Source organism: Megalobrama amblycephala, linkage group LG9 (assembly GCF_018812025.1).
Source record: "Megalobrama amblycephala isolate DHTTF-2021 linkage group LG9, ASM1881202v1, whole genome shotgun sequence".
Lineage (NCBI taxonomy): Eukaryota > Metazoa > Chordata > Actinopteri > Cypriniformes > Xenocyprididae > Megalobrama > Megalobrama amblycephala.
In genome coordinates, this window is record NC_063052.1 from 42,163,669 (window position 1) to 42,176,197 (window position 12,529).

Here is a 12,529-nt window from a genome sequence, read left to right on the forward strand (position 1 = left end):
TGAAACGGCGAACCGGCAGGGAACAACTGACCTGGCTTTCACAGAGAATGCGAGTCACCCTCGAGTGACTCGCGAGGGATCACTGCGCCCCGGCATTGCGGCGGGGTTGGCAGAGCGCCCTCCTGAGGGCACCGAAGATTCACAGGTACCGTATAATGAGGTGAACACTGTTTGTCTCCGGCGGGGGCAGTCCTCAGGATCCTGACCCATCTGGCGTCAGGATTCCTTTGACGAGGACCTCTTAGCGGTAAGGACGGCCCTCAGATCCGTCTTACCCTTCGAGGACCTCGCCTGAGAATGTGAGTGTTGTCCCGCCTCCCAGCTCCTCGGAGGGGGAGCGCGGGTGGCAACACTCACTTTCTGGTGTTGTCTGTGCGGTAAGTTACACTCGGCCCACACCCGTGTTTCCTCATCCCCGCGCCATTGCTGTACCCGGAGGTATGAAAACACGGGTAGACACCGGCTTTCTCCACGACCTCGACACCTCAGTGTGGAGGTCGGGAAAAAACGGCAAAGCCCGACGTGGAGGCTGAGCAGACCTGTTCGGCAAGAAGCGTTATCTTACCGTCCGCTGGCAGGAGTCTGAAGTGGCGGATCTTCAGACTCCCCCGTGGCCACACCAACCACATCTAATTCCTCAGAACTAGATGCCATTAATGTGACCGTGTCACCCGGAGCGGAAGAAACCGCCAAGCGTGCTTCCTGACTCCGAATAAACACTCCGGATGTACCGGGTGAGGGAAGAGATAAGGCGTGGCCCGTCTCTATCCCCTCCGATACATCCATTTGCGAACCCCAGGACATGAGACGCCGCCCTGCCTCGGCAGAAGCGGGGCCCGAGCCCTGAGGAACGCGAACCGAGCCACTCTCCTCGAAGAGGGCTCGGCGGGAGCGCAGCGTCTTCAGTGGTAGCTGAAGACAATGCTCACAAGCAGTTCCCTCGAGAGCTGCTTGGGCATGCTGCACTCCCATACAAACAACACAAAGTTCATGTGAGTCCCCGTCCGGGATAAAACGCGGACAAGGGTGCACACAATTCCTAAAGTGCTGTTCACTCGCCATTTCACAAAGATAGACAACAATTAAATTGTACAGACCACACACACGAAGAGTGCTTGCTGAAGACAAAAAAGCTGAATGACAGCATTCGCGGGCTTGCTTTATGTTTCCTGGCCGGTGACGTCACCATCACGTCCCGTCTCCTGATTGGACAGATTGCACACGTGCTTCAGAGACATCACGCCGTAGGCGTTCCCATAGCGTCTTTACGCAGCGGGAGTTCCCTTGAAAGGGAAATCAGATTATTTGAAATGGAAGTTTATTGAAACACTGGTAAAACTCTGCATGTGTGTTTAATGTGAGAATATGGAGGAAAAACAGCTCAGTTTCATTCAGAGAATCAAACTGAGCAAAAACATGCTGATATTAATATGAAATTCTGAAGATTGTAATGGAAATCAATCAGATCTTTATAACAGTATAGCAGATAAAATGCATATAAACATCAATAATATCTATTAAGATGATATTTAAATGCTCAGTTTTATGATCAGATCTCTGTAGTTTTAAAACATATAATGCAATATAATGATGATTGAGAGATGAACAAATAAACCTGATGATCATATTTGATACTCATGATTTTTATCATAAATGATGTCTGGATAATCAAGTAACCCTGAAATATTACTAACAATATCAAAGTTATTCTTACGTTTACTTGATAAAATCAGAGCAGATTTCAAAGACACGTGAAGCACGAGCTGAAGGATGTTTGTTCGATTATACTGAAAGACTTTCACTGGATTAAAGAGTCAGTCAGAGACAGAAGGACTGCAGGAGATTGTGTGCGACAGCTTCATCATTAGTTCTGATCAATATCGAATATGATACAGTATCTTTATAGGGTTGAGTGTCTTTCTGCTCTGAGTAGATGACTTGAGGTACAGTACTGTCATAAATGAGGTTGATTATTCTAGTATTTTCAGTGAGATTAAATCTTATTACACTCATAGTTTACAACTGGGTTAGTAAGGATGTAGTAATGTGTTCATTTCCTGAGTAAATCGTCTGAAACCGACACACACCGTCTGCAACTGACTGAACCCACGAGTTCGTGTTTCCCTCTGATCTGATCTGAAACCTGATCATCATCATCATCTTCATCATGATCTTCATCATCATCATCATCATCATCAACAGTCAGATATGTTTAGGAGAATTAGGGCATCTCTTTATCACAAACAGAAACACATCAGACGAGAGAAACACATATTTACTGCTAGAAATGACTGGTGAAAGAGAGAAATGTGTTTTCAACAGTGATGCCACTGTATGCAGAAATAAACTCATTTGAGAACTAAATCTCCAACAAAAGTTTAAAAATGATCAAATATAAATTAAACAAAACATTTGAGGCCTTTCTACTCTCACAGCAAAACTCATCAGCGGTTTAATGTCACTTTCACGAGTTCACACTTACAAATAAGTCAGGTAAATTAATTGGTAAACGTATTTGGCGTGCTGTCCGGGGAGAGGGCTCCGAGCTCGGTAATCAGCCCGAACACAGAGTACCCCCCCCCCCCTTTTTAGGTTATATGAAGTAACCCAGAGAGTGTGAGGAGACGGGGTGGTGGAGGGATTCTGGAAACTGTCGAGGATCCTTGGGTGAGTTTGACTGTGATTATATATAGGCCTGAACTCATGCCGATTGGGTAGATATTGTTGACAGCTGGTTGAGATGACGTAATGAGATGACGTAATGATTGTGTAGCTTATTTGACTTGTTCCTCTCGAACTACGTTAATAAAACATAATTTAAAACAACTAGAGGTGGGCATAGATTAATTTTTTTAATCTAGATTAAAATGGCTCATTTGAATTCTGCCGAAGACAGATACCCAAATTGTCCCTGCGTCCCAATGTCCGTACTATCCATCCTAGATAGTATGTGAGATTAAAATAAGTGTGTCCCAAAGCATAGTATGATGAAAAGAGTATGCCAAAAGTCCCCGGATGGTCTACTATTTCCGGTAGATTTTCGAAGTGTGGATCCGTGCACACTATAGAGGCTAATATTGCCCACAACCCATTGCGCGTTGGACGAGGATTCAGTTCAGAACTACAAACACGAGTAAAAAGTGTTAAAAACTACAAAACATGGCGAATCTGCACGATAGAGACTGAGAGGTTGTTTGAGTGACTAATAATCAGTTCAAACTGATAGAAAATATTTATTTTTATCTGCAAATACCAATGTGGACTTTTATAAAGATCTGATTGGCCATTAACTTTTAAATGCATCATTATGCATTAATATGAGGAGAGTTCTCCACATGAAAGACTCGCGACTGCAGATCAACGTGCTGCATTTCTCTCCGATACGGTAGGAAATTAGCTAAATGAAATGTGGAGGATGTAAGATGATTGACAGGGCAGTTTACGGTGACAGGATGCGACAGAGAGAAAAGACGCGATTGTATGACGTGTTAGTATGTCCCAAAGCTTGTCTACTCTTTTGCTACACACTCAAAAGTAAGTACTTTTTGTTCACAAAAAGAGTACATACTTTTAGGGCGTAGTATAAGTAGGCGAATTGGGACGCAGCAAATGACTAAAAGTAATCCGCCATTTTGTCCGACAAAGCAGATAGGAGTTAGAAGACTAACCTCGGTGGAGTTAAACTTTTGTATATTATATTTTGTATATTGACATCTTTCCGCGTTTGAAACAACATTGATTCTCATGTTCATTCATGTTTATTTGATGCTATAAATGGACTCGTAGTAAGAGATGATCGGTTTACGAGCCTCTTGGTCACGACACATTAAAGAAAACGGGTTTTATTGTTTGAATTTCTCAAAAAACTACGCAGTTTTAAAGCTGGGACTTTGTTAAATATCATAAGTTACCTGCTCTGTCTTGTCTGTCGATGTGTTGTCAGTGTCCTCTTTGCTCCGTGATGCATTTATCACTGTGTGGCGTCACAGCGCCACGGCTTGACAGACAAAGCAACAGTAACTAAGGGGGGCGGGTCTTTGCGAAGGGTCAGTTCGGCTAGGAATACATCCGCGCTAAAATATCAAGGTGAAAGTCATCATAACTTGCGTAGTATAGACCCAGCTCCCAACCCAACTTTCAGAATAGATTAACGGCGATGATGGTTGAGACGAGTGACGACACTTTATCTGTGCTGCAGACGATCCTATAAGATCATTACAAATCTCCCTGTACGACACAGATCTGATAAACTTGAGTACGACATACATGTAGACCGTACGATGTTAACACCTCTGAATATAAGTTAGTATAAAATAATGAAATCTCATCAGCAAGATCAATCACACTTTGGCTCTTGTGGTTTTTATGTGGAGAATATGGACGCGGTCATGGCTAGAGAAAAGAGGCACACTTGACATGCCAATCTTGAAAATGGAGCTTGAGAAAGTAGTTTTAGCACCATGTCGCGTTGATCAATTGGTCATTTCATGTTGCATTTTTCCTAGTCAGTAGACGTCAGTCGCAGCAGCAAACACACACTGAGATGATCATGCCAAACCTCTGACACTGTCAGGAAATGATCACAGGCTATCATTGGTCAGAAGACCATGACAACGGCCATCTTTGAGCCTCTCACACTGAACAACACCGGACCACCATTCATGACCACGATCTTTCGTCTGGGACAGAATGTGTACTGGACATTATTTGTCCTGGAAACAACACCACATGACAGGTTAGTGCAGTGGTTAGGAGCTGGGCGACGACATCATTTATTTATTTATTTACAACAGAACTGAATCAACACTGAACTGCCTTCAGCTGAACGACAGTCGAAATGCATCATTTTATCACTGTGAAGCTGCTTTGAAACAATCTGCATTATATAAAGCGCTGTAGAAATAAAGGAGTATTGACTTGAATGTTTAGTTTTTCTTCTTGTTTCTCACATCAACCAATGTATGTAAGAGTCAGAGGTTTATTTCCCACATTCCTCAGCGGTGCGTGTGAGATCATCACTGCCCTCTGCTGGCAGATATGAAATACAGACGGAACTTGAATCATGAGGAATTCAGTTCTTACAGCTTTTCTGATTGCTTAAACACTATAACCAGGTTTTGAACTAAAATTTCAAAACATTTGAAAATTTAAAAATGTCAAAATTAATCAAAAAGCACAGCCATTTCCCTAAACTATAAACACTATTCCCCTGTTTTGACACATGAATCAGATTTGTTGAACTGTCACTGCAAAACTCTACACACAAATCCCTTCCTTTCTCATTGCCTAAACCATGTGGTAATTTAGAAAGCACTATCATTCAATGTTGTTCAATCAAGTCAGTTTGTGTGTTTTGCAGTGACAGTTCAACAAATCTGATTCAGAATCTTGTGTAGTACCACACACACACACACACACACACACACACACACACACACACACACACACACACACACACACACACACTATTGTTCTAAAAAGAACATGTTATTTAAATGGTCTTTCTGAATGTCTTGACTCAGATTTCTTGTCTGGATTAACTCTGATCCTGACACTGAGGGGTCGACAAAATGTTAAATTTGCTTGAGTGTCTTTAACCCCAACAACCAAAGGAAACATGTTCACAGAGATATATCCTCCATAAATATAACCATAAATCTAACTATAAACTATGACAGCTGCTGACCTGCCAGTTGGGGTGACAGGGATCATAAATCTGGTCATAAAACATATTTTACATATATAGTTTAGGTTATTGCTGATAATATACCCAGGTGAAAAAAGTATACTTGAGTGCATTAAAAATACTTAAATACAAGCAAGTACATTTGTAGTACATTCTTTATTTTGGTGCTAAATAAAAGTGTCAAAGTTATACACTATAAATACACTACTTTAAAGTATATTTGTAATTCAGTAGTACTTCACTGCACTTGGAAAAGTATACTAAATACCACTACTACTTAAATTGATTTTAGTGCATTGAAATAAAGTATACTACCTCAAAAATATACAGAGGAGTTTTATTAGTGTATTTGTTTTGCTTTAAACATTAGTTCAATCTTAGTAGACTTTTATGTAGTAATCCTAAGTTTAAATGAAATTCATTTTATTACAAATGTATTATTAATGTACTAGTCATAATTGCATTTTCCCAACTGTGGTACATAAGTACACTTAATATAAATGCACAAATTAGCACTAACACTTAAATAGTTTATTAGTGCATTGAAATAAAGTATACTACCGCAAAAATATACAGAGGTATTTTATTAGTGTATTTGTGAAAAGTGTGCTTTCAATGCTTTAAAATGAATTTTAATCTTAGTAGACTTTTACATGTTAATTCTAAGTTTAAATGACAATCATAAATATATTACTAATATTGTAGTTATAAGCACAGTTTCCCCAACTGTGGTACTTAAGAACACTTAATATAAATGCACCAATTAGAGCTAACACTTCAAATGATTTTAAGTGTAGTCAGATAAAGTAAACCAAATAGTGTTTTATAAGTGCATCACTTAAAAGTGTGCTATGAATGCTTTACATAAAATAATACTGTATTTTTATATATACTGTCACTAAGTTCAATTTTAATGGATTTTGTACAGTACAAATGAATTAATTACAAGTAAACAGGTGAAAAAGACATAGGCCATTAAATGTATTAAAAAATATACTTGAAATGCAAGTTGTTAATAATACATTTGTATTCCCAACATGCTTATTAAAAGTGCATTAAAATATTTTGAATTGCATTTTAATATATTTCGAAACAGCTGTTTATTTATTTATTTATTAATGTACTTCTAGTAGACTAGAAGTACATTAATAAATATATGCTTAGTTACATTTTTAACATATATTCTGAAAATAAGCATACTTTTAATATATTTCTAAACAGCATACTAGAAGTACATTGGTAATAAATATATGCTTCGATACATTTTTTAAAAATATGCTAAACACAAGTATATTTTTATTGAAGTTAGTGTATTTACAGAAAACATATAGTTATGTTACTCTTACTTAAAGTATTTTTTATATGTACTTTAAGAAAATAGCAAAAGGATTCAGTTTTAAGTGGGTTTAAATGTACTTAATAACCATGTGTAGGCTTACTGCAGTATAACCTATTTTAATATTTATATATTTAGAATTTTAATATTTTCAAAATAAAGATATTTTGAAAAACATTTTAACATTTACAATGTACCAACTTAATGTATTATAAACATTTGTCAACTATTATTAAGCATTGCCAAAAGCATATTTAAAATGAATATGTTGTTCAGTTTTACTTATTTACCTGTAAAAGGTTACTAGGCTGTTGTCCATTACATATGTATAGAGTACTACAGGAATTCCTCTGGATTTAATTAATTCTTGGAAATATTTGGGATAATGTAATTACACAAGAGGTTTTTAAATATATTTCAATCCAAAAATCCTACATATTTTGCCTTTAACTGGTTGCATAACCACGAGATCGTGTTTCCCTACGATCTGACCAAACCTGATCCTCATCATCATCATCAGTCAGATATGTTTAGGAGAATCAGGGCGTCAATTTATAGGAAACAGAAACACATCAGACGAGAGAAACACACACACATTTACTGCTAGAAATGATTAGTGAAAGAAAGAAATGTGTTCTAATAACAGCAAGAACTGGAGTGACTTTAACAAATCACTATTTACATGAGCAGTCTGTTTGCTTCTTACTAAAAGAAGAAATATAAATAAATACTTTTTTGTAATTTATTAGCCTATTTCCTGCATGAACAAACTAAACAACAAATCATGCCAATGTTCTGAGGGTATAAAGTGAACTAAGACAGTGCACAAATAAATGTATATGACAATAAAAGAGTTCACATCTATTTTCACACTTCGCTTGTTTGTGTCGTGTCGTGTTTAGTTTTGGTTTGTTGAGATGGATTGTAGCCCCAAATATTGTTTGAATGTTTTGTATTTTGCAAGAGATAGCAAGAAAGGTTTGCTGCATACATGTGAGAGATGCCATTTAGATGACTATACATTATTTAGGGTGATTCTATTTGTTAGGATAGTTATAGGAACTCTTGTAACACTTTATTTTAGGGTCTTTCAACTAGTTGCTTCTTAACATCCATATTCATAGAATATTGGCTGTTTATTAGTATAAGTAATTATTAATGCCTTTTTCTGCATGACCTTATTCTACATTCTTCATCCTATACAATACCTAAACTTGACATCTACCTTACTAACTATTAATAAGCAGTAAATTATGAGTTTATGGAGGGAAAAGTCTTAGTTAATAGTTTATATGTGTTTCCTATATTAAAGTTTTACTGGAACTGTTGTTGTCAAATATGTTTCATTGTTTCCTCTAAATGGGAACATAATTTCACACCGGTTTCATCCCTCATAGCCAGAATAACTGGTTTTACATATATGCTGTAAGCCTGTAGTTGCCAAAGATTTTGGACATACCCCTCTGTGGAAACAATATAAAAGCTTTGTGTGTTTCTAATAGGATTAGAGTGAAAGCAGAAGAGCAGAAGCAGTTTGCAATGGCACAGGTAAGCATCTTTAAATTAACTCACACAAATGGAGAATATGAAAGCATGATAACAATTTAGGAAACAGATCATTTTTTGGGCTGTTGTTTTTGATAATATACTGTTTGACTCTATTGAACAATACGCTCATTGCTCCAGGGTTCTCAGAAAGCTATTTTATTACAGTAAGAGAGCTTGAAAGTGTTTAAAAACTACACAAGTTGTTCTCTAAAGCAACAGATATAGCTAAATAAATATAAACCTGTCTGAAACGAGTGTATGTCTTTGTGTAAAGCAGCTGCTTTTAGGCAAAACTAACAGTTTCACTTTCTTCTTGTTTTTATCCACAAAAGCTATGGCATAGGCTTATTTTAGATAAACAGTATGATATTAAATTGACAGATATGACATTCTGTAACTCTTTTTTTAATATTACACCTGATATTGTCTCCTATAGGATAAGGAGCCGAAGTGTGGAGACCTCATTGAAATCTCCCGAGGCCTATATAAGCACTGGGCTCTTTATGTTGGTGATGAACATGTGATTCACCTGACCTGTGAGTGTTTTACATGCTTCACACACTGCCTTCTACTGAATCTGAATCATTCTACTGAAGTCTCATGAGTCGTGACTGTTTTACTCTTCCATGTCTTTCAGCTGAGAATGGCAGTGCTGGAGCCAGCAGTGCGAAGTCAGTAGGGCAAAACAAGGCCATAGTGAAGAGAGAAACACTTAATGATGTGGTAAAACAAGACAACTGGAAAATCAGGAATCATCTGGATGAGAAATATGAGCCATATAAGAAAGAAGATATTGTAGAGAAAGCAGAAAAGCTTGTGGGAAGGGAAATTGAATATAATGTGTTTACTAAGAACTGTGAGCACTTTGTGACGCTGTTAAGATACGGAGAGCCACAATCCCAGCAGGTACAGTTATTCAGCATGACCTCACAAATAGAATCATATTAGGCATTAGGCTATTCATGAATGAAAAAAAAAAAATCACAGGATTAGAGATGACAAATATTTTTTTTAATGAATTTAATATTACAGTAGGATTAAGGTCACAGAAGTAACAAGTTTTGTTTGTTCTTATAGGCGCAAGACCTAGTGTACGGTCTTATTGTTGGTGCTATTGTTGCCATAGTTGGCGTTGGATTCATTGCTCATGCCACTTCAAAAGACAAAGAAAAGGAGAAAGATAAACATGGAAAAAGGAAATGAAGAAATAAGAGCACAATTGTGGAGGCCTTGGATTAAAGTCAGTAAATGTATGGTGAATCTGATCAAATTTAAATAATTTTAATAAACACAGGCACAAGTGGCATCCTTTTGTTCATTTTTTTGTTTCAAAATTCAAAAGACAATGAGAAGAAGACACAATGAACAGTGGGAAATTAAGGACTAAAGTACAATTGCGGAGGCATAGAATTATTAATGAAATTTAAATAATTTAAAAAAACTAACAATTTAAACTTGAATATAAATATTCCTGTTTCTCTGCTCTGTTCAGTTTTCATGATCATCACCTGTCAGTCATTTGGTTCATCTCATATTTAAACTTTAAACTCCTGTTTTGTTCAGTCCCTCGTCGGTTATTGTACTGTGTATTTCTCTAATAAACAAATCATGTAATATTTTTGTAGATATTATAATATAGTACTGAATGCAGAAATACACAGAACAAATTGTCATATTTGTTGTGATCATTAACACGCCTGTGAGTTTTTACTGCAAGAAGTGAAAAAAAAGTGTTTTCAAAAGTTATGCCAGAGTATGCAGGAAAAAAAGTTTGAAAATATCAAATAAAAATCAAATAAAATATTTGAGGCCTATATACTCTCACAGCAATACACATCAGTGGTTTTTTGTCATTGTAAAGCCACACTATAGTTACTCTGTTTGATGTAACAGTTGGGTAATAATTATAACCGGTGATGTTTGAGACACGTGTCAATGTTTTGGTTGTCCTGGAAACAACACCACCTGACAGGTTAGTGGTTAGTAACCAATGAATGAAAGGCTGCGTCAAAACCACATGCTCACTGAATAGGTATTTAATTTCAACAAGTACTTACTTAATGAACACTAAAAGAGTATGTACTATATAGCCTGATCCACCATGTTGATGTTATCGTGACCTACAATGTTATCACAAGCACAACAGCTGAGTGACGGGTATAATTCATCTGTAAATATCTTGATATTAGGGTTAGTACATTGTACTTTTTATTTATTTATTTATTTATTTATTTTTGTAAATTAAGTATTTCAAAACTACTGTTTAGAAGTTAGTCGGCCGACACCAACAACAAACGTTGAAATTTGAAAATAATAAGAAAAAAATTGCAGAACGAGAGATGGGACACAATACAAAAGAGTTCAAAAGAATATCACTGGAATGAAGCTTTATGACTGGGCAAGAGCTTCAGGACCCACGTTTATATTAGAAAAGTTTTCCAGCGCTGGAGAGATCTGAGAGGAAAGATCTGAAAACTGCACTTTCACCATCACAAGAGAGGTGCTCTGCTGCTGTATGAGCGACAGAACACGGGTATAGCACCAAAGATGAAGAGAAGAGCTCACTATATTAACCTGTTGGTCAAAAAGGGACGTTAAAAAGAATAAAACCTGTTAATATTGTCTAATACACTCCACATATATTTTAGCTAGCTAATCCATTACAATTTAGCCATAACTATCCAGTTAACCAGTTACTAATACAGCCGTCTGTCATGTGTTCATTTTTCAATAGTGTCTTTAATTATCAATGACAAAATTATTCACATCGGTGTTTGTTTTCTTTCTAAATTAATCTGACTTTTGAACGATTTAAGTGGCTCAGTCATTAGTGGCGTTTCCACTATTTGACATAATTTGGTAACACTTTACTTAAATTGTTTATGTGTAACGCATTATAAAAGTATTTTTAATGCATTAATTATGCCTTGTAATGAACCTTATAATGGATTGTATGGCCTCATGAATAATTGTAACCACGGTTGTAATACTTGTCTATTCATTGAATAAACCTTTAGAAAGTGTAATGCATTAAAACACACAACAAACAACCAATTTCAAAATCTGCAAATATTATAATGCATTTTAACTTTGGTTACAATTATTTATGTAAACATATAATGCATCACAACAAACATTATGAATACCTTTATTATGCATTAGGGCATAATAAGTATCACACATAATTTCTTTCTTTTTAGAATCTGTCAGTTTTGTTAGAATTTGATGAATGATTATACACAAATTTCATAAAGTTATGAGGTGTATAAGCTCTTAACATGTTTAAAGTTTGTTGTTTTACCTTTTTTGTAAAGAGCGTTTGACTTAGTCTTTGACGTTTACTTACTCAGTTTCTTTTAATCTAATTTTCTCCTCCAACTTCAAAATCGTCCGAAATCGTTGTTTTTGCTTTTGTTGTAAAGGATGTTTGACTTAGTCTTTGACGTTCACTTTGTAAACACTGGATCGGTACTTCCTCCTACATCACACGTGACCTTTCCAACATGATTACGTCATGCGTGGAGCATCACAGAGCAGTGCAAGACGAGCATTTGTGGTTAAAAAGTATATAATGTCTATTTTTTTAGAAAATGTCCGATGGTTTCTCTAGATGAGACTCTTATTCCTCGTCTGGGATCATGTAGAGCTCTTTGAAGCTGCACTGAAACTGACATTTGGACCCGTTGAACCCCAGTGAAGTCAACTATATGGAGAAAAATCCTGGAATGTTTTCCTCAAAAACATGGAGGTGAGTAAATTATCAGGAAATTAAGTCAATCCAATCCTTTCTTGAGAAAACCACCTTTTCTCTTCTGTAAGAAGAGAATATTCTCAATACTCAAAGTGATGTTTCCTTGTGTCCTCATTTCTCTGTCCTCCAGCTGTTACACAGAGAGGGAGAGAGAGAGAGATTTGAGTAAGGAGCTCATGTTTGTCATTAGGTCACACCCTCATCAGCC

The 12,529-nt window shown here is 36.6% G+C and overlaps 1 protein-coding gene across 1 annotated transcript; it reads left to right on the forward strand.

The window, feature by feature from the left end:
• The first annotated feature begins 8,475 nt into the window (after positions 1 to 8,475).
• On the forward strand, positions 8,476 to 9,876 carry LOC125274627 (phospholipase A and acyltransferase 3-like). The gene is made up of 4 exons (XM_048200998.1): positions 8,476 to 8,570; positions 9,007 to 9,106; positions 9,208 to 9,476; positions 9,648 to 9,876. Exons 1-4 carry the CDS (start codon positions 8,562 to 8,564, stop codon positions 9,771 to 9,773), a joined length of 504 nt encoding a protein of 167 aa, XP_048056955.1. The 5' UTR covers positions 8,476 to 8,561; the 3' UTR covers positions 9,774 to 9,876.
• Positions 9,877 to 12,529: the final 2,653 nt, after the last annotated feature.